Source organism: Spermophilus citellus (assembly GCF_964194105.1).
Source record: "Spermophilus citellus genome assembly, chromosome: 17".
Lineage (NCBI taxonomy): Eukaryota > Metazoa > Chordata > Mammalia > Rodentia > Sciuridae > Spermophilus > Spermophilus citellus.
In genome coordinates, this window is record NC_138199.1 from 59,339,472 (window position 1) to 59,359,282 (window position 19,811).

Sequence of the window (19,811 nt, forward strand, 5' to 3'; positions counted from 1 at the left end):
GAGATCATTGGCGCAAGGGCTCCACAAAGCCGTGGATGATTGGTTGATTACTATTCCCGCCCCCAGCTAGTCGCCATTTTGCTGAGGGGAGCCGAAATCCTAAAGGTAACAGTTAGTAGGTGTTCCTGTGTTGGTGCTGACTGAGGCGACCGGTGAGTCGTGGGATGGAGGGGGACAGCCACTCTCAATACCTGGCTAGGTTTCCGACCCACGGCGGCCGAGAAACTGGACAACAGCGGTGGCCTGCCTGAAGGGGTTGGGGTCTGCTGTTCCTTCCCCGCCCTCTATAGGGCCAGGCAGCCGGAACCCAAAGACGCCGGGCAGGCTTCGTCGCGTAGCCCTCTTGCTTTCCCAAGGGCCCATAGATTGAGAGGCAGCGGCCTGGCGGCTGGGGCAGAAAGGGCACTCGGCTGCCTTACCCGGCCCCACGCCCCCGGCCGCTGTTCACTCTCACCTTGGCCATGGCTCTCGCTCATGCCCTTGAGGGCTTGCCGTCGTTTCTCCCCCGTGGTCATTTGCTGCTTGTGTCGAGGGAGGGTGAGCATGCCTAAGAGGCTCTGTGGTTGACGATGTCTTATTTTAGAGGGTCTCCAGCGGAGCCTGGGTGTCTGGGACCTCGCGCATAGGAGTAGGAAGGCGAGGGAAGAGAAGCAATGGGGGAAAACCGGGAGGATTGCAGTGTAGGGTTGGGCAGGGGGAATCTGACATTACCTGCCTCTAGGGACCTTACCTCCCACAGCGTGTTCCTTACAGTTTTCCTGTCTGTGGGACTTGTCCTTATATCGGAAACTAGGGAAAGGGATCACTAGTTTTGTTGACCAACAGATTCTGAATGTTTCAGTCACTGGACTGTTTTATTTTAGACCTGTAATAAACCTTTTATAAATGATTAAAGCAGTCATTCTTTGGTCACTGATCCTCATTTGTGTACAGGAGAAATGCCATATTCGCTTTCTCCCCTAGAATGTAATGGTGTGTACTTGGACATAATCCATGATGTTAAGCTATTGTAGGAAACTTGAATTTCAGAGGTGGTGCCTCTGGAATTTAGTGACTTCCCCTCTGAGGTCGCTGGTGTCTGGATGAATAGGAGTGGCTGACCTGACTTATTGCATCTTTTTCTCCCTCCCCCTAGTAAAGCTTTCCTTGGTTAGCAATTTAAAAGGAAAATCATACACTCTGGAACAAGGATGTTTGTCGTTTTTCTTTTTGAACAGCCTTTATCGACTTCCAAGAGCTTAGTTAGAAGTGTAAAAAATGTACTATACTACTTTTTGTGGGGGTGGGGTGGGTACTGGGGATTGGACCCAGGGGCGCTTAACCACTGAGCCACATCCACAGTCCCTTTTTATATATTATTTAGAGAAAGCCTCACTGAGTTGCTTAGGTGGCTTTGAACTTGGATCCTCTGTTCTGTGGAGCTGCTGTTCTGTGTGCAACTGCGCCCGGCTTTTTAAGTCCTTCATTGGAATATCAGGCTGTTGATTCAAATAGGTTGATCTATTAAAGAATAAAGAATGTAAATTTCTGCAAAGCTAGCCTGACTTTGCTATTGCTTTTACTTTATATATCCTGCCAGGTGCTTTGCTGAAAAATAAAATATTGAATATTTATGCTGTTAGAAGTCAATTTAGTAATTAACTTTTGGGGAATAATGGAAGGGTAGAACACAAGGAGAATCTGTACTGGTAATCATCTTTTTTTGATCTGGTAACATAGGTGAGTTTGGTTCATGAAAATTCATTGAATTTACAGTAATCTGTAAGTAAATTATACTAAAATAAAAAGTTTTAAAAACTGGTGAGGGTTACCCCATAGAATATTGGATACTACCATTACTCCTCAACTCTGTCTAGTTAATTTTTCTCTTGGGAATGCAGTATCACAGTGATGGATTTCATCAACTCACAAATTTCTTTTGGTTCTTTTCTGGGTACTGGTATTGTGTAACGCCAAAGGCAGCTGCAGTTTCCAAGAAATTGTTATTTACCTGCCTTAAGGGCTTAGCTTTATATTGTATAAAATAGCCAGGTATACCAATAATTCCCGGCTGAGGCAGAAGGATCACAATTCAAGGTCAGCCATTCCAATTTAACAAGACCCTGTGGCAACATAAAAATAAAAAAGACTGGGGATGTAGCTCAGTGGTAGAGTACCCCTGAGTTCCATCCCTAATACCACACACACATACACACACACACACACACACACACAGTTCCATGTTATATAAAATAAACAGATTCTCTGCTTCCTAAATTCTCATTTCAAGAGAGTTTAGAACAAGGTATAGACGTGAATAATGTGACATTGCTTTCAAACTTAAGACAACTAAAGGTTACCACAATAGTATAGCATTGAGGCTGTGTTTCTGCATATCCCACTTGGAAGCTTCTGTGGAAAATAGAATTTTCTGGCAAGGCATCAAAAGGCTTAGTTGAGTTTCTCTTTGAAAATGAGATACACTATTCCTTATTGGCCAAACTGTATTTAACATTCTTTAAGTTTACTAGGAGCTGCCTCTAAATGCAACCTAGAGTTTATGTATTTTGCTTTTATATCTCAGTAAAGAATAATTATTTGACTTGTTTTTCTTTTCTTTCAGTTACAGAATTAAATTACAATGGGGAATGTTTTTGAAAAGCTGTTTAAAAGTCTATTTGGGAAAAAAGAAATGCGGATTCTTATGGTGGGTTTGGATGCAGCCGGAAAAACCACCATCTTGTATAAATTGAAGTTGGGAGAGATTGTGACTACCATCCCTACAATAGGTATGTGAACAAATGTGGGGAATTCCAATTTACAAGTTTACAATATCGTATATAATACTTTAACACGCTTCTTATATTATTGAATATTTTGTTTTGGAAATCTTTTCTGCTCCAAGAACATAAACAACTTCTTTTTTTTTGGTACTGAGAATTGAATCTGGGAGCACTCTACCACTGAGCTATATTCCCCAGTCCTTTTTATTTTTATTTTGAGACAGGATCTCGCTAAGTTGATGAGGTTGGCCTTGAACTTGCGATCCTCCTGCCTTAGTGTACAGAGTTGCTGGGTTGCTGAGATTATAGGCATGGATCACTGCACCTAGCCAAGAGCATAAACTTTTTGAGGCCCCAAACCAGGTTATATATACTTTTCCCAGTCGCTCTTCAGAGTCTTTAGAACATTCCTAGGTTTATAGGAGAATCATATGAACATATTTAGGCTAAGCAAATCTAGCCCTATCTGCTTGGCAAAGAAGAAAAGGATAGTAATAATTAAAACAGTGAGGAGAGTTCTGCCGTTTCTCTCAGTGTGGGTCCCAGCATAAACCTGAGGTGAGAGCTGGGCATCTGCTGCTGCCTCCTCAGTCAGCCTCCATTCCAGCTGGCCTCTCTCAGTGCCTCTCTCTTCCCACTAAGTGCCTCCTAGTGTTTAAATGGAGTGTGATTTCTTCTCTTCACTCTGGCTCAAGCCAACTACTCGAGATAGTGTCCAAGTAAGACAGTTGACAATCTGGTGTGTTGGTCTTACTGTGGATGAGCACTGATTTTATGGGCTCTTTAAGGGATTTGCTAAGGCAGTTTTGACAGAACTTAATCTTTGTCTTGTGAACTGCCTGGAGAACCAGACTCCTGAGTAAGGATACACTCCACAGGACAACATGTGAATGTTAGCATTGGACTGGACCAGGACCCAAATGATCCACTTTTCCATTAGGTAGTAGCTTCAGAGATTGCAACATTGGAAGAAGACGGAAACTGATGAGAAATTTCATATACACGATTTGAAAAATACATTAATCTTAAATGAAAATAGCATGATTACTTAACTTTCTCCGATTATAAAAAAAATAGTTTCATACGTACAAAAAATATAGACAGATTTTAAAAAATGTTCAATTAAGATTTTTATAAAATCGTATGCATGCTATTTTCCCCACTTACTTTGCATTAGATAATACATTTGATCCACTTTCTGTTATTTCCTCCCTAAAGGACTTTCCTGACTTCTTTCTTCCCCTTTCCTCCCTTTACATGGTAAGCATCATTTACCACTGGTGAATGAGTTCAATACTGATGTTGTGGTAGATTGTTAAACTAATGGCCCCAGTGAGTCATGACCCTCAGCATCTGAGCTCTTGAGCAGTCTCCTTCCTCAGTGATACTGAGCTTGGCCACATGACTTGCTTTAGTCAGTGAGACATTGGCAAATATAATTAAAGCAGAGACTTGACAAATGCTTATGTAGTGGAACTTGCCTTCACTGAAAACTACCACCGTCATCAGTTGAGGAAAGCTGCTTGCTCTTTGAGGATGAGCCGGGTGTGGTGGTGCAAGCCTGTAATCCCAGTGGTTCGTGAGGCTGAGGTGGGAGGATTGTGAGTTCAAAGCCAGTCAGCAGTTTAACAAGGCCCTAAGCAATTTTTTGAGATCTTGTTTCTAAATAAAATAGAAAAATGGTTTGGGGGTATGACTCGGTGGTTAAGTGTCCCTGGATTCAATCCCTAGTTTAAAAAAAAAAAAAAAAAAAAAGACCACTGTGAAACAGACCCAGCACCCTTCTGGCTTATTAGCTAAATGTGGCTTGGGAAAAAGCCTAAGTGACCCAGAGAAGTGTCTCTGATAAATAATGCTTACATTGAGACCAAAAGAATGAGCTGGTGTTCACTAGATAAAGCAAGCAGGGACTAAGGAAGATGTTGATACAGATCAATGTCAAGTTTTAATAACTGATTAGTATTTCATTATATGGCTATATTTTTAACTAATTTCCATTGATGGCTAGTTGGGTTATTTGCCATTGTTTTTTTGTAAGGATGCCAAAGTAAACATATTTCAAATTTTTGCAAAGGTGTTCTTTATTTCCATGCAGTGATTTCTGGAGGTGGATTTGCTAATATAACAATGTCTATTTTAAATGTGTACACAGATTGCCAGACTATTCTCTTAAAAAATTGCATCTCCTTTTTAGTGCTAATTTCTTCTGGAAATTTGTCAATCTCATAAAGGATAAAACCACTTATATTAGGATGTCTTTTTTGAGGGGGACGGTTTACTATGGATTGAACCCAAGGAGGCTTTACCACTGAGCTACATCCCCAGCTATTTTTATTTTTTGTTAAGACATACAGGGTCTTGCTACATTGCTTAGGTCTGTGCTGAGTTGCTGAGGCTGGCCTCAAACTTGAGATTCTCCTTCCTCAGCTTCCTGAGCATCTGGGATTACAGGTTTGTGCCACCACACCTGGCTAGGATATCTTTTGTGATAAGTGAATATATTCAAATATACATTGGTTTTCTGTAACTTGTTTTTGATACTGTTCATTTATTTTTCTGTTGGAATGTTTGTCTTTTAATGATTTGAAAAGACAAACTGACTCCTGAACTCTTGTCATGTTCATTTTCCAGTTAGTGGTTTGTCTTTCAACTTCGATTTTTTCTGTATTTTGCTATAGGTAAATTTTAAATTATTAGATAACCAAATTTACTAATTTTTCCTTATTCAGTTTTGATAATTTTCTTAATTTTTTTGGTTTTAGGCATTGAACCCAGGAGCATTTTCTTTTTTTCTTTTTATTTTTTAGAGAGAGAGAGAGAGAGAGAGAGAGAGAGAGAGAGAGAGATTTTTTAATATTTATTTTTCAGTTATTGGCGGACACAACATCTTTGTTTGTATGTGGTGCTGAGGATCGAACCCGGGCCGCACGCATGCCAGTAGCCACATCCCCAGCCCCCCCAGGAGCATTTTATCACTGACCCAGCCCTGTATTTTATTTTGAGACAGGTCTCACTAAATTACTGGGGCTGCCCTTGAACTTTCTATCCTCTTGCCTCAGTCTTCTGAATGGCTGAAATAAGAGGTGTGTGCCACTGTGCTGGCTAGTTTTGATCATATTTTTAGAAAGGTTTACTCACTTTGAGATCATAAAAGTATTCACCAATATTTTCTTCTGCATTTATGTTGTTATTATAAGTAAGGTGGGTATTTGATTATAATTTTCAAGTGGGTAGACTAGTGCTGCCCAGTTGCTCTTTCTGTAATGATAGAAATGTTCTGTGTGTGCTGTCCGTTGTGTTGATTAGTAGCCACAAGTGGCTGTTGGGTACTTGAAATGTGGCTCATGCAATTGAGGAGCTGTGCTTTTAATTGTATTTAAATAAATGAATTAGCCACACATAACTGGTGGCTATGGATTAGACTTTGCAGAGGTAGACAGTTACCCAGTGCCATTTATTGAATAAGTTTTCCATGCTGATTTTAATGTCCTATCACATACTAAATTCTCACTGGTATGTGTCTTTTTCTCGACCACTTCCTGTTGTGGTCATTGAATTCTATTCAGGTATTACTAGGATTTGGTAATATCTTTAAGAATAATTCATTATTTTCAGAAATTTCCTGGCCAGGTTCACTTATTTATTCAGGTTGCCAGGTAATTTTGGCAAGTTTTCTGCAAATTTACCTACTTGCCCTCTGTAGGATTGGAATGGCATTAAACATATATTTATTGGGGCTAGGGATGTGGCTCAAGCGGTAACGAGCTTGCCTGGCATGCGCGGGGTGCTGGGTTCAATCCTCAGCACTACATAAAAATAATGATGTTGTGTCCACTGAAAGCTGAAAAATAAATATTAAAAAAGTTTCTCTCTCTCTCTCCCCTCCCTCCCTCCCTTCCCCTCCCTCCCCCTCCCTCCTCCTCCTCCTCCTCCTCCTCCTCCTTCTCCTTCTCTCTCTCTCTCTCTCTCTCTTTAAAACAAACAAACAAACAAACATATATTTATTCAGCAAGAATTTAGCTTGTTGCAGTGTAATGAGTGTATCTCACTAAAACAAGGCATGACCAAGTTGAGACTGGAGTGTGAGCAGGTCCACTGTGTCCACTGTCGCTGTGGGCCTTGGTAGTCAAGTTTGGAGTTCAGGATATGGGACGCCAAGGAGAGATTATTATTGTTGTTGTTGTTATTATTTTTTCTGGTACCAGTGATTGAACCCAGGCCTTCACACATGCTAGGCAAGTGCTCTGCCACTGAGCTACATCCCTAGCCCTTTATTTTGAGACAGGGTCTCATTAAGTTGCCCAGCTAGGCTTGAACTTGTATTCTTCCTGTCATAGACTCCCAAGTAGCTGGAATTATAGGTAGGTACCACTTTGCCTGCAGAGATATCCTTTCTTTCTTTTTTTTTTTTTAATTTAAAATATTTCAATCAAACAAATGTGTAGAAAATAATGCACATTATGTGTTTTTCTTTCTTTCCCTCTCCCCTTGGTACTGGGGATTGAACCCAGTGGTACTTTACCACTGAGTTAAGTCCCTATCCCTTTTTGACATTTTATTTTAAGACAGGGACTTGATAAATTCCTGAGGCTGACTTCAAACTTGTGATCCTCCTACTGCAGCCTCCTGAGTCACTGGAATTACTGGTGTGCGCCACCATGCTTGGCTCGAAATTGTATTTTTTTTTTAAATTTTTACTTTGTAGTAGTGGATGGACCTTTATTTTATTTATTTATATGCTGTGCTGAGAATCGAACCCAGTGCCTCATACATGTTAGGCAAGTGCTCTACTTTTGAGCTACAACCCTAGCCCCTACATTGTATGTTCTTAACAGTTGCTCTGATTGGGAAAATGGTGAATGGCTGGAGAGAAGAGTGTCTACAGGGAGATTAGTTAGATTGTTTCAGCAATTGAGGCTAGAAATGATGATTTCTTGGGTTAAGGTAACTATCAGATATTTAGGAAGTTGAATGGTAAGGTTTGGTAGTGGGATTTTGAGGGTGAGAGAGGGTTGGAAGTGTATGGGATGCCTCCCAGGTTTTCAGCTTGTGGAGCACAGTCAATGAGGAAATAACTGTAGAGGAGTAGGTTGAAGGAGTAGGGATCTTAAGTTCGTTTTTGACAGATTGCTTTATTTTGGGACCTTGCAGACATCTAATTGAAAATGCTGATTATGAGCTTAGGACAGAGGTCTGGGCTGGAGGACATACAATTGAGAATTGTTAGTACAACTGTTAGATTGCTTAGGGAGGGGTGTGGAAAGAGGAGAATGGATGTGGCAGGATGGACTTGTGGGAATCCATCATAAGGATCATTTGATGTGGATTTACTCACAAAAGAGGCTGAGAAGGTACAACTATGGAAATAGAAAATGGGAAGCCACAGTAGAGTTTCAAGGAAAAGTAAGCAGTAGGGTCAGATATAAAATCAAATTACCTAAGAACTGAAAAGCATGTGTTTGATTTATTGAAATTGAGATTGTTGAGGACCCTCAGTGAGACTCAACTTGGTGGAGCAGGTGCTCTTGGGATAGAAGTGACAAAGTAGGCTCGATAAATATAGCTGAACTTCGGGATGTAGCAAAGCATCCTGAATCATAGAGATACTTGACTTTAAAAGTGCAAAGAGAAGCTGGGAGCAAGCCTGTAATTTCAGCAACTTGGGAGGCTGAGGCAGAAGGATCATTAGTTCAAAGCCAGCCTCAGCAATTTAGTGAGGCCTTAAGCAACTTAGTGAGACCCTATCTCAAAATAGGAGAATAAAAAGGGCTGGGGATGTGGCTCAGTTGTTAAGTGCCTCTTGGTTCAATCCCCAGTACCAAAAAGAAAAAAAATAAAGTGCAAAGAGAAGATGATAACAGGTGAATATGTAGAATCAAGGAAGGGATTTTTAAAAAAAAAAATATTTATTTATTTATTTATTTATTTATTGTGGTACACAGGATCTAAACATGGTGTGCTTCACCGCTGAGCTATGTCTATCCCCACCTTTTCCTTTTTTGAAACAGAGTCTCACTAAGTTGCCAAGGTTGTCCTCAAACTTGCAGTCCTGCCTCAGCCTCCTGAGTCACTGGGATTCTAGTTGTGGGCCACCATGCCTATCAGATTTTTTTTTTTTTTTCGATGGGGGGAGATATAAAAGACTTGGGCATCCTGAGAACAAATAGGAGATATTTGGATAGGGAAAGAGAATAGCAATAGCAAAAGATCCTCCTCCGTTTGGGTGGATTGCATCTAGCACATAAGTAGAGGAATTTGTAATTAGATAGTTGCTTCTTTCCATTCTTCAAAGATGGAGGAGGAAAAGTGTTGCTGTAGGTGTAAGTTTTTACACTGTGTGGTGAGAAGTGGAAGTCAGTTCCACAGGTGACATCTTTTTGCTCTGAAATAAACTGAAAAGTGTTCTGCTGAGAGAAAGGGGAGAAGGGGATTGGATTTTGGAAAGTCAAGAAGGTTTGAGACACAGGCATGATGAATGGCAGAGTAAACCAGCACATTCTCTTTTGTAAGCTATGGTCTTCACATAGCAAGCTGCTTTGTAAATTGAAAGTACTAGCCAGGGCTGGAGTTGTGGCTCAGCGGTGGAGCGCTCGCCTAGCACATGCGAGGCACTATTTGATCCTCAGCACCACATAAAAATTAATAAGTAAAATAAAAGTATTGTGTCCATCTACAACTAAAATATATAAATGTATTTTTTAAAAAGTACTGTCTAAATGTTAGTTGATATTTTGAATTGGTCAATTAACAGAAAATCATAACAGTTTTTCTATCTTCCCAATTTAGGTTTCAATGTGGAGACGGTAGAATATAAAAATATCAGCTTCACAGTCTGGGATGTTGGTGGCCAGGACAAAATCAGACCTTTGTGGCGACATTATTTCCAGAACACTCAAGGTAAAGTTTGGTATTGTATATATTCAATGTATCTAAGATGCTGGAAAAGATACCTGGTGGTGCTCAGCTTTATTTGGACTCTTAACTCATTTCCTCTTTTCTGCTAGCAGTACTTACTAGATTTTTTTTTTTTTTTTTTTGAGATGTGGTCCCTGTGTTCCTAGAGAACAAACTTGAGCTTTAACTCCTCTTAATTTGGAATGGCTAGAAAATAGTAATCCTGATGAATTTCATCTTTCAGTTCATTTAGAGTTATTTGTACCTTAAATGAATTTCCAGTCTCTGAAGAGTTTAAATTCAATTAACTCTCTTAAATCTGTTGAGATTACCTGAAAATCATCCCTCTAGAGAAAACGAGATGAACAAGGATGGCTGGAACCCAGAATCCTAAATCCTGGCCACAGTTCTTCCCTGCTGCCTTCCTGCTCTACACATACCTGAACAGGCATGAATATCCCAGATTGTCACCTTATTGGAGTCTTAAAAGTAGAGATCTTAATGTACTCATCCATCAATCTAAGTATATTACCTATATTTTGGATGAACAGTGCCTTACTGCATATTGCTTATTAAGTCGTAACTGTTCACATCGTTTTTACACCCTGATTCTCAATGTAGAGTCTTCACCATATGTCATCTGCAGATTACTCATTTTAGAATTTACTTGGAGTATATTACTTTTGAAGATTCTGCTGCTGATGGGGTTTTCATTGCATGTGTTTGATTGACTTGAACTTGCCAATCTTTCCAGTCCAAACACCCAAGTCCACCTATCCCTTTATATTTTTCATCATTGTGTTAGAAGTTACCTTTGGACTTGCTCTATTTGCAGTTATTTTCTCAGCCCATAGATTTTAGAATGTCTTAGAGGATGATGTAATGGACCCCATATACCCATGACTCAGCTTCTGCAGTTACCAACACTTTGCCCATCCCTGATGTAGTGCCTTTTACTCACACATTCTGCAAGATTCATTTCTAACTGATGAAGTCTTTTATTGTTTTGTTTTTAAACATAATCTGTATTCAGTTATTACACTTCCAAAATTAATGATGCCTTTATCTCTAATACCAGTCTTTATTCAAATTTCCCTATTATCAAATGTAGCCTTTCTGTTTTATTTGTTTGCATTTCATTGTTTTGTCACTTCAGTATCTTATTCTTACAACAATTCCCTCTCTCTTTCTTTTTCCTATGCTGGGAGTTTTGGTTTAATGCTTATTCCACATTGTGGTTCTGTCTAATTTGTTGTGGTGCCATTTGGCTTGTTTTTCTCTCTGTGGATCTGGTATAAACTGGTAGCATGTTATAGAGGCTTGATCTAGTGTCCAGTTCATTTTTGGGGGCAAAAATACTTAAGTATTTATCCTGTTATATCACACAGAATGTATATATTACAAGAAGTTTGATTACTAAACTTAAAAAGTATTTTTTTTTTCCATTTTAAAAAATGTTTTTGTAGCTAAGCACAGGGGCACACCCGTAAACCCAACTACTCAGGAGGTGAGGCAGGAGAGTCACAAGTAATGCTGCTTTGATTCAGGTACAAGTATCTGTTTGATCCTTGTTTTCACTTCAATTCCCACCCCCTGCCCCCCGCCCCGGTACTGAAGATTGAACCCAGGAGCACTTTACCACTGACTAATATCTCTAGTCCTTTATATTTTTATTTTGAGACAGGGTCTCTCTAAATTTCTGGGAGGCTGGCTTTGAACTTGCCATCCTTCTTCCTCAGCCTCCTAAGTAACTGGGATTATACCAGCTTGTTTCATTTCTTTTGGGTATATGCTTAGGAGTAGAATTGCCAGGTAACTGTTTTTGTTTTCTGTTTTTTTGTTGTGGTGGTGGTGGTAGTGGTAGTAAAACACATAAACTTTACCATCTTGATCACTTTTTTGGGGGAACTAGAGATTGAACTCAGAGGTGCTTTATCATGAGCCATATCCCCAGGGGGCCACATCCCCTTTTAAAATTTTTTTTTAAATTTTGAAACAGTCTCAATAAGTGTCCGAGACTGGCTTTGAACTTGCCATCCTCCTGCCTCAGTCTCCAGAGCCATTGGGATTACAGGTGTGTGCCACCATGCTTGGCTTAATCACTTTTAAGTGTACAGTTCTGTGGAATTAAATATACTTCATAATATTGTATAATCATGATAATCATCTATCTTTATTACTCTTTTCATCTTGTAAAACTGAAATTCTGTATCCATTAAACATAACTCCCTATCCTCCCTTCTACCTAGCCCCTGGGGACTACCAAGTTTTCATACTTTCAGTAATGCCAGATGGGTTCATATGGCTTCAGCCTACTTCCCTCAAAATAAATTTCCCATCAACCTTTCGCCTCATGATTTTAGCTTCCATTGAAGGCTGTTGTGTAGATCTGTTAATTCATTAGGAGTTACAAAATGGCAATTTCTCTAAATCCTGTTATTCCTTCTTGAATTTATTAGCCCTAATCTTTCTAAACAAAAAATTCCCTCATTGAAGATTTGGTTTCCCTGAAAATAGTTTGTTCAAGGAAGGCAGGATAAATGCTTAATTCTTTTATTGATTCTTTTTTCTTTTTAGAGAAACCACTTGATAACCCCAGTGACTTCCCTGGTGAGGCTTAGATTTTTTATATTTTGTGTTTCAGTCTGTTGTAGATTTTTTTTTGGATAACTCAAGAGTATCCGTTTATCTTGGACTGACACTTCCCAGTTTGGCTAAACCTTTGCAGTTTCTCATCTGAATTAAAACCAGAATACTTGGGTTTGAACCACAGACAGCTCTATGAACCTTGAGAAACTTAGCTGATCTCTTCTCTCTCCTTTTCCTTATCTTCAAATGGAGACACCTGCATCACTGGGCTGAAAGGAGATTAATTTTATAAAATGCTTAGTTCTGTGGCTGAGGTAGCAGGCACTCACATTGAAAGCCCAAATTGTTTGAGGCTTTACTGTGTCATTCTCTGGCAAGATTCTTTTTTTTCCTACCCTGCTCAGGTTTTCACATTCAAACACCACATTGAAGTTCCTTTTTTTCTTCAGTCTTCTGTTTATAACAAGCCTAATTTTACTGAATTTCAGTCACTATTGCTTTGATGGCAGAGGGCTGGCTTTTTTCTAGGTTCTTATTTGGGTGGGCAATTTGGGCTCTTCATGAAATAGCAAATGGGACCAGTTTAAAGAATGGCTTTGTTGTCTCTGGCTGGGCCACATGTCTCAACCATGAGTAGTTTTGGATGCTGCCCTTGTTCTTTCTGCCAACTTTACAAAGGTCAGGCTGTCTTTTAAATTTTCTGTATCAGTATGTCAAGTGTGACAGAATTCAATGCATGCTTTTAGCACTCTATTAAGACATTTTATTGTGTGTTTATTACCTGTATAGATTAGAATTTGAACTGTTTATGCAGTTTCTTAATGGATATGTTTTATTTTTGTTAGGAATGGCAAAGGGATAACATGTCAGCTTTTGCTCTGTCAATGTGGTACAGAATGCATAAAGTGGTCCATTCACGTGTGGAAGGTTTTTTTTAATCCTTGATTATAGGTCCAGTTATTTTAATTTGTTGAATGACAATACATTTATATGGTTTAAAATTCAAAAATAAGGAAAAGGGTATACAGAAAAAAATCACCATTTTATTCCTCAGTTTCTCTCCATATATAACCACTGTATATTTGTCTAGACATATTTAATGTTTTTACAAATGTGTGTGTACACGAACGTATGTATGTATACACTCATGCTTTTAAAAACAGTATGCTATTCATGTACAAATGTATTTTGTCTAGATTCTCTTAGATCAGAAGGGTAGTCAGATAATGCTAGATGCTAATTCTTAGGTAAGGGCCTATGTTAAAACAGTATAAAATAGGATCTAGTATTAGGAAGTTTTATTTTTGGTAGGAATGGTAAAGGGATAACATGTCAGCTTCTGCTCTGTCAGTTTTGCATTAAAGACTAAGAATTTTCTTGGCTTGTTATGATTAAGAGTCCAGAATTGCTGGTAACATATCAAACATTTGGAAGAGTTTTGAATGTTTTGCTTTCTCATTGTGAGCCTGATGTGACGTAACTGTGTGAATTTAACTCACATGCAGAGGTGTGGGCACTGGTACCTGCCTGCACTGCTCCCCCAGGTGAGTCAGGCAGCTGTCAGGTGGGTGTGGGACGCACAGAGGCCGGGGTGGAGGGGCAGCCCTGGTTTCTCTCCTAGACAATTGTGAAATCTCACTGACAGGGGGAACCAAGAAGTCAACTTGTCCCACTCTCCCCTTCAGCAGTGTCCCCAGGAATTGGGCCTTAAGCTGGGTATAAATATCCCTGTGGCAGGAGAGCCTTCTGACACAGCCTGTGACATCTGCAGCGCTGCTGATCCTGTAATGTTAACTTGCTGTAGGTTTTACTACCGGTCTTCAGTTTCCTTATAGAGCAACATGAAATACATTGAACCTTTTTATGCCACAGCCTTTCAGATGCTCAAAGACCACTCTCAACCCCTTACTGAGTCTTTTTCTCTAGGTGATATCTTCCCTGCTATCAGTTATTCTTTATATGACCTGGTATCTGAATATCTTGACTGTCCTGGTCGTTCTTCGAGTTCCTCCAGCTTGCTGGTGTCTTAGAGTACAGGGTCCAATGCTGCCCTTGTAGTGTTCCCAGGACAGTCTGGCTAAGGTACCTGAAAGTCCGCTCATTATCACCAGTGCTTCAGAACCTGAATTGGGACAAGTTAGTGCTTTGAAATGGCTTATTTCAAATAGCTCACTGTCAGACAAACACCAAGTTTTTGTTACTTTCACATGGACGACTGCTGAGTCTTCTCTATCCTGTACCTGGATGGCGTGTCACATGCCTCCTGTGCACCTCCTCTGCAGATTCTTTTGGCCCTGCTTCTTCCTGTCTCTGGTGTAGCAGAAACTGGGTTTGTGCAGGTTTCAGCAACCTTTATGCAGGCATGATATGGTGGTACCTTCATTTAGCCTGCTCCAGGTATCTCACTTCCTGGGATTTCTCTTAATGTTATGGTATGAGCTGCAAAGACTTCTCACTATCCATCATCCAGAGTTGGGCCACATTTCTCATATTAATGTCACAGTCTTACGTAAGATTTCCTCACCAGCTATAGCAGGTTCAGGGTTCCCAAACCACCCTCACTTCTAACTAGATGGCTGCAAATTTTGCTGTTTCCTACCATCTCTACGGATTTGATCATTTGTTAGAATGACTTACAGAACTCCTGAAAACACTGTACTTAAATTGACTTGATTATGGCAAAGGATACAGATGAACCAATTAAAAGGAGAGAGACAGACCTGGGAGGGTACCAGACACAAAACTGCCATTGTCCAGTCCCCATGGTTCAGAATATGTTACCTTTCAGCACATTGATGTGTGACAGTATACAGATGGCCAACCAGGGAAGGTTACCTGAGCTTTCATGTACATTGTTTTTTGTTTTTTTTAATCAAGGCTTCATTGCAGAGGCAGGATTGATTGAATCATTGGCCAGGTGAGTCCAACCCTGTGCACCCTCCCCCAGGTGATCTTTTTTTTTTTTAACTACCTCAGGCCTACCATGAATCACCTCATTAGCATAGCTCATCAGGTGTGGGCCCACCATGATGACAGATACTTCTCTCACTCTGAAAATTCTGGAGACAAAGATCAGCCAATTTTTTTTTGTACAGATGCCCATGGAAATCTCTTGACCTAGGGAGCGTGACCCAGAAATATGAATGGCTTAACACCCTGTGGAGTTCCTCTTGACCACTGGGGGATGAGTAGAGAAGAAGGGTAAATGTTTTGTCCCTGGGTGGACAGTTCTGAGAGTCTTTTCATATGACTTCTTAGAATGTCCAGCAGTATCAAGCACTGGTCACATAGAAGTAGCCAAAGGGATGACTCGTCCTTTATCTATCTATCTATCTATTTATTTATAGTTGTAGATGGACAAATACCTTTACTTTGTTTATTTATTTTTATGTGGTGCTGAGGATTGAACCCAGTGACTCACACACTCGAGACAAGTACACTACTGCTGAGCCACAACCTAGCCCTGTTAGGGTGACTCCTCTGTATAGTGGCTGTTGCCCCTTCTCTGGTTTGCTTCCTGCATCCCCCATTCTTGCTCCCTGGGATCATGTCCCAGAGAAAACACCTGTACCTGGGCCCTGGCCTCAAGCTTTGCTTTTTGAGAACCAGCCCTAGAACACTATTTTATTAAACTTTAAATATTTTTCAAAATCCTTTTTTTCTTTGATATAGAAATTAAGTTACTAAGAAACAAGCCTAATCTTTTCTCTGTGTTGTCTTGTTATCGTTAGTCTGGTGAAGAGCTGTAATATTCTGGAAAAGATATGTGAGGTGAGTGTGTGGCAGCTTCCTAACTCTGGAGATCACCTGTCCCTTCATAGTGATTGCTTTTGGTGAAACTGCACACACAGGCAGAGAGAAGAAACTCTAAGGATATAAAAACAGCTTCTCTCTCAGGTTCATGTTACTAACATGCTTGTAATTTCTTTTCAGGTCTGATTTTTGTGGTTGACAGTAATGACAGAGAGAGGGTCAATGAGGCCCGGGAAGAACTAACCAGAATGTTAGCGGAAGATGAACTCAGAGATGCAGTTTTATTGGTGTTTGTAAATAAACAGGTATCTTGTTGGTTTTCTGAATACTGAATTCAGAAAATTTATTGTCATTTACAGAAATTTACTGTCAGAGGTCTCACCTAAATATCTAGATATTTAAATTAGAGAGCTGCCTCCCTCTCTCCAGTCTTAACCATAACCTTTTCCACCATCCCTTTTTTTGCAATGCCTTGTATTCAATCATTCATTCTGTGAATAGCGGATTGAGCATCTACTAAGTTCCCCATTTTATTTTAAGTATTGGGTAAATGTGTGGCAATGAGCCACATAGACAAAAATTCTCTGTCATGGAGTTTACATTCTTTGGGAAGAGATGCAGTCAGTAAATGATCTGTGATGCCTTGGGGGGAATTGTGGAAGCGACATTCTAAGCCAAGAGGAAGGGAGCCACGTGGTTCTAGGAGCAGATGAGTGGGGGAAACAGAGGAGAGATTGGACCCTATAGGGCCTGAGCTTGAGGAGGAAAGAGCTGGTACATAAATGTAAAGCAGTAAAAGAAGAGCACTGGGCTGAACCCAGCATGAAGGGCCAGTCCCATGGACCTGTGCCAGCCTGAGGTGACCACTGTTAAACAGGCAGTGTTGGTAATGTAATTGGGATCATGCTGTTCTGACGATGTTGCTGCCTATTTTGTCCCTTTTTTGGGGGGTCCTGTGACAGCTCCTCTGACCTAAGGGTCTGCAGAAAGAGAGCGAGCGTGTCTGAACCATTTTATTGCAGAGAAACCATTCAAATGAGGCAAGGGGTCAGTTTCAGGGGGTTGAGTCTAGCTTCTTGATGTCTGCTGTCAGCAGGTTGACTGGCATCTAGGAAGGCCACACCCAAAGGCAGAGCAAGAGAAGGGGACATGCAAAGGGTGTTTCCATGGAACATTCTATCCCAAACAGGACAAAGGGGTAATATCACAAAGGAACAGGTGAGCGTAGCTCAATCCACGGGGCGACACGCATCCTCAAACTTCCAGGACCAGGGCAATGTCCACATCACTACAAGATGTAGTGAGGGTCAAAACCTCGCCAGGACGGAGAGTGGCCTCCCACACATACCTTTGAGGTCCTTCCATTGCCAGTTTGTGTAGATAATCTTTGTTCTTCAATGCTAATATAGTCAAATTTAATTTGAGCTTACTGTGTGCCAGGCATGGTTTTAGGCTCTTGGAATACACCAGGGAACAAGACAGAGTTTTCTGCCCTAGTAATACTTTAATTAGGGGAGACAGATAATGCATAGTAAACATATGAAATAAGTAACTTTTATAATATGGTCATGGAACGTGCCAATTAGAGGTCACAGGGTCTTGGGTCCCACTCTAAGAACTCTGGCTCTTTCTTTGAGAGAGAGTTAGTAAGACTTATGATCGGATGATGCTATCTGGCTTTCACTAGCTAGGTTGAGAACAGGCTTTACAGAGCAAAAGCAGAAGCAGGGAGACCAGTTGGAAAGTCATTTCAGTAGCCAGTGAGAAACTGGTGGGATCAGACTGGGAAGTAGTGAGAAGTAGTCAGATTCTGCAGATAATTGGTGTGGACTCAAGAGGGAAAAAAAGTTAAAGATGATTTTTAAGGTTTTTGGCCTGAGAAACTAAGATAGAGAAGACTGGTTTGGGGAACATTTCAGGAAGAAGAGCACATTTTGTTGTATGGATACAAAAATAATAAACGGACTTTTGCATTTTCTTTTTCTAGGACCTTCCCAATGCTATGAATGCAGCAGAGATAACGGACAAGCTCGGCTTACATTCCCTCCGCCAGAGAAACTGGTACATTCAGGCTACTTGTGCTACCAGTGGAGATGGGCTTTATGAAGGCCTGGACTGGCTCTCCAACCAGCTCAAAAACCAGAAGTGACCCGAAGCAGTCCATCCCCGGTGCATTGTGGCAAAGCCAGCTGGCCTCCTCTGGGTGCATGTGCACTGTGAGGAGCTTTGGTGGCTGTGTGGCTGGGAGTGGGGGCAGCTTTCTCACACCGTGCCTTATACACGCTATAAGAAAATCAGTATTATGTTTTAAGAAAACCAGTGTTATGTTTTAAACGCTACTTTCCATTTCAATAGCTTCGATGACCATTTTTGCAGTTGATGGAGGAGTCCTGAGGGCTCCCTGGTGCACAATAGACAGAGTGATCTTGAGGGTGGAAAGGGGAGCTGGAGAGGAGTAGAGACAGGTCCAGTTACAGCCTTGGGTCTGGCATCTCTGCATTCCTGGAGTCTTGTTAGACTTGGGTGTCATTTTGTAAGAAGGAAGGAAGGAAATGCCATTTTTTTCCCATTACTGCCAAAATTTGAGTGCTTTAAAGCAAATGATCCTCAAAAGAAAAGGTACTTACCATAGTGTGAAGAGGCTCTGATTGGAACGTTGCTCCTAAGTTCTACTTTGGCCCAGACTTTCTGATTTTAACATGCTTTAGTTAAAGAAATCAGTGGTTTCTTTGAGTGCCAAGATTCTGTAACTCTAGGATATTCTCCAGCCCTTTCCTTAGGCTAGTCCTCCTATTACTTGCCAAATGGAGACCGTTGGGGGTTAGCCCGGTGTGAGGCCAAGGCTCTTTCCTGGAGCCTCACAGTCCCTGGTGGAGCAAGGACTCCGCAGGGGAGGGAGGGTGAGGGTCAGGTGGCATAAGTGAGGTTGGTTTGTGTTCTGGTGTCACTGCCTTGGGTTGTAGGCCCCGAGGCTGCTGCTCCCACTTCTCTACTGTGTGCTGAATGTTCTACACAAAGCAGGGGGTTCACTCCTGTGTGGAGCCATCCATGCCCCACTGTCTTAGTCCACCTTTAGGATGTTGGTTAGTTTCTGTTCCCAGAATCTCACACCTGTGAGTTGTGAGAAAGTCAAAAGGTTAATCTTGGGGAGGTAGTTCCCTCACTGCCGCCCCTGGTATTGCCCGCGAGCTGGTGCTAAATCTTCTTTAAAAAACATCTCTTGTCTAGATGGCTCTCCCTGCTCTGACTCCTGCTCTGGATGGAGTAACATCTTAGGAACTGTTAGGAGACAGCTTTATGCTTTATGTTGCCTCCAAATATCAATAAGAATGAGACAAGTTAGGTTCACTCAGTCTTGAGGTCTTTTGCCCAAATAGCTAACTGTTGGCCACATTTGTATCTGAGCACTTCGACCATCTAAGGTTTTAAAATTTCTTTTTCAAAAAAATCTTGATTGACATTATAGAGATGGGAGCGTAAAGTGAATCTTAACAAGAGTAAACCTCGTTTATTGATAACAATGAAGTTATAATAGGAAAAAATTCCTGCCATGGTAAATGTGGGGCATAATGTTTTTCTTTAAAGAATGAATGCTCATTGCAATACTGGCAAGGCCAGATTTGATGTTTAACAGTAATTCCTGAGAAATATTTAGATTGTACGCCTGAAATGGCAGGGACTGTATCTCATACTTTTGTATTTATGCTTAGTCCAGTGTACTTGGTATGGTGCTAGGCCTCATTGAATACCTGTGGATTGGTTGGACAATAAAGAACTTGCTTTGGAAGGAGGAGAGGATGGATACAGACTTCT

The 19,811-nt window shown here is 40.8% G+C and overlaps 1 protein-coding gene across 1 annotated transcript; it reads left to right on the top strand.

Annotated features, from left to right (window-relative positions):
• Window positions 1–19,791, top strand: LOC308636021 (ADP-ribosylation factor 2). The gene is made up of 5 exons (XM_081271027.1): window positions 1–152; window positions 2,603–2,768; window positions 9,549–9,659; window positions 16,179–16,303; window positions 17,986–19,791. The coding sequence occupies exons 2-5, from the start codon at window positions 2,621–2,623 to the stop codon at window positions 18,145–18,147; spliced, it is 546 nt and encodes a 181-aa protein (XP_081127153.1). The 5' UTR covers window positions 1–152; window positions 2,603–2,620; the 3' UTR covers window positions 18,148–19,791.
• The last annotated feature ends 20 nt before the right edge of the window (window positions 19,792–19,811 follow it).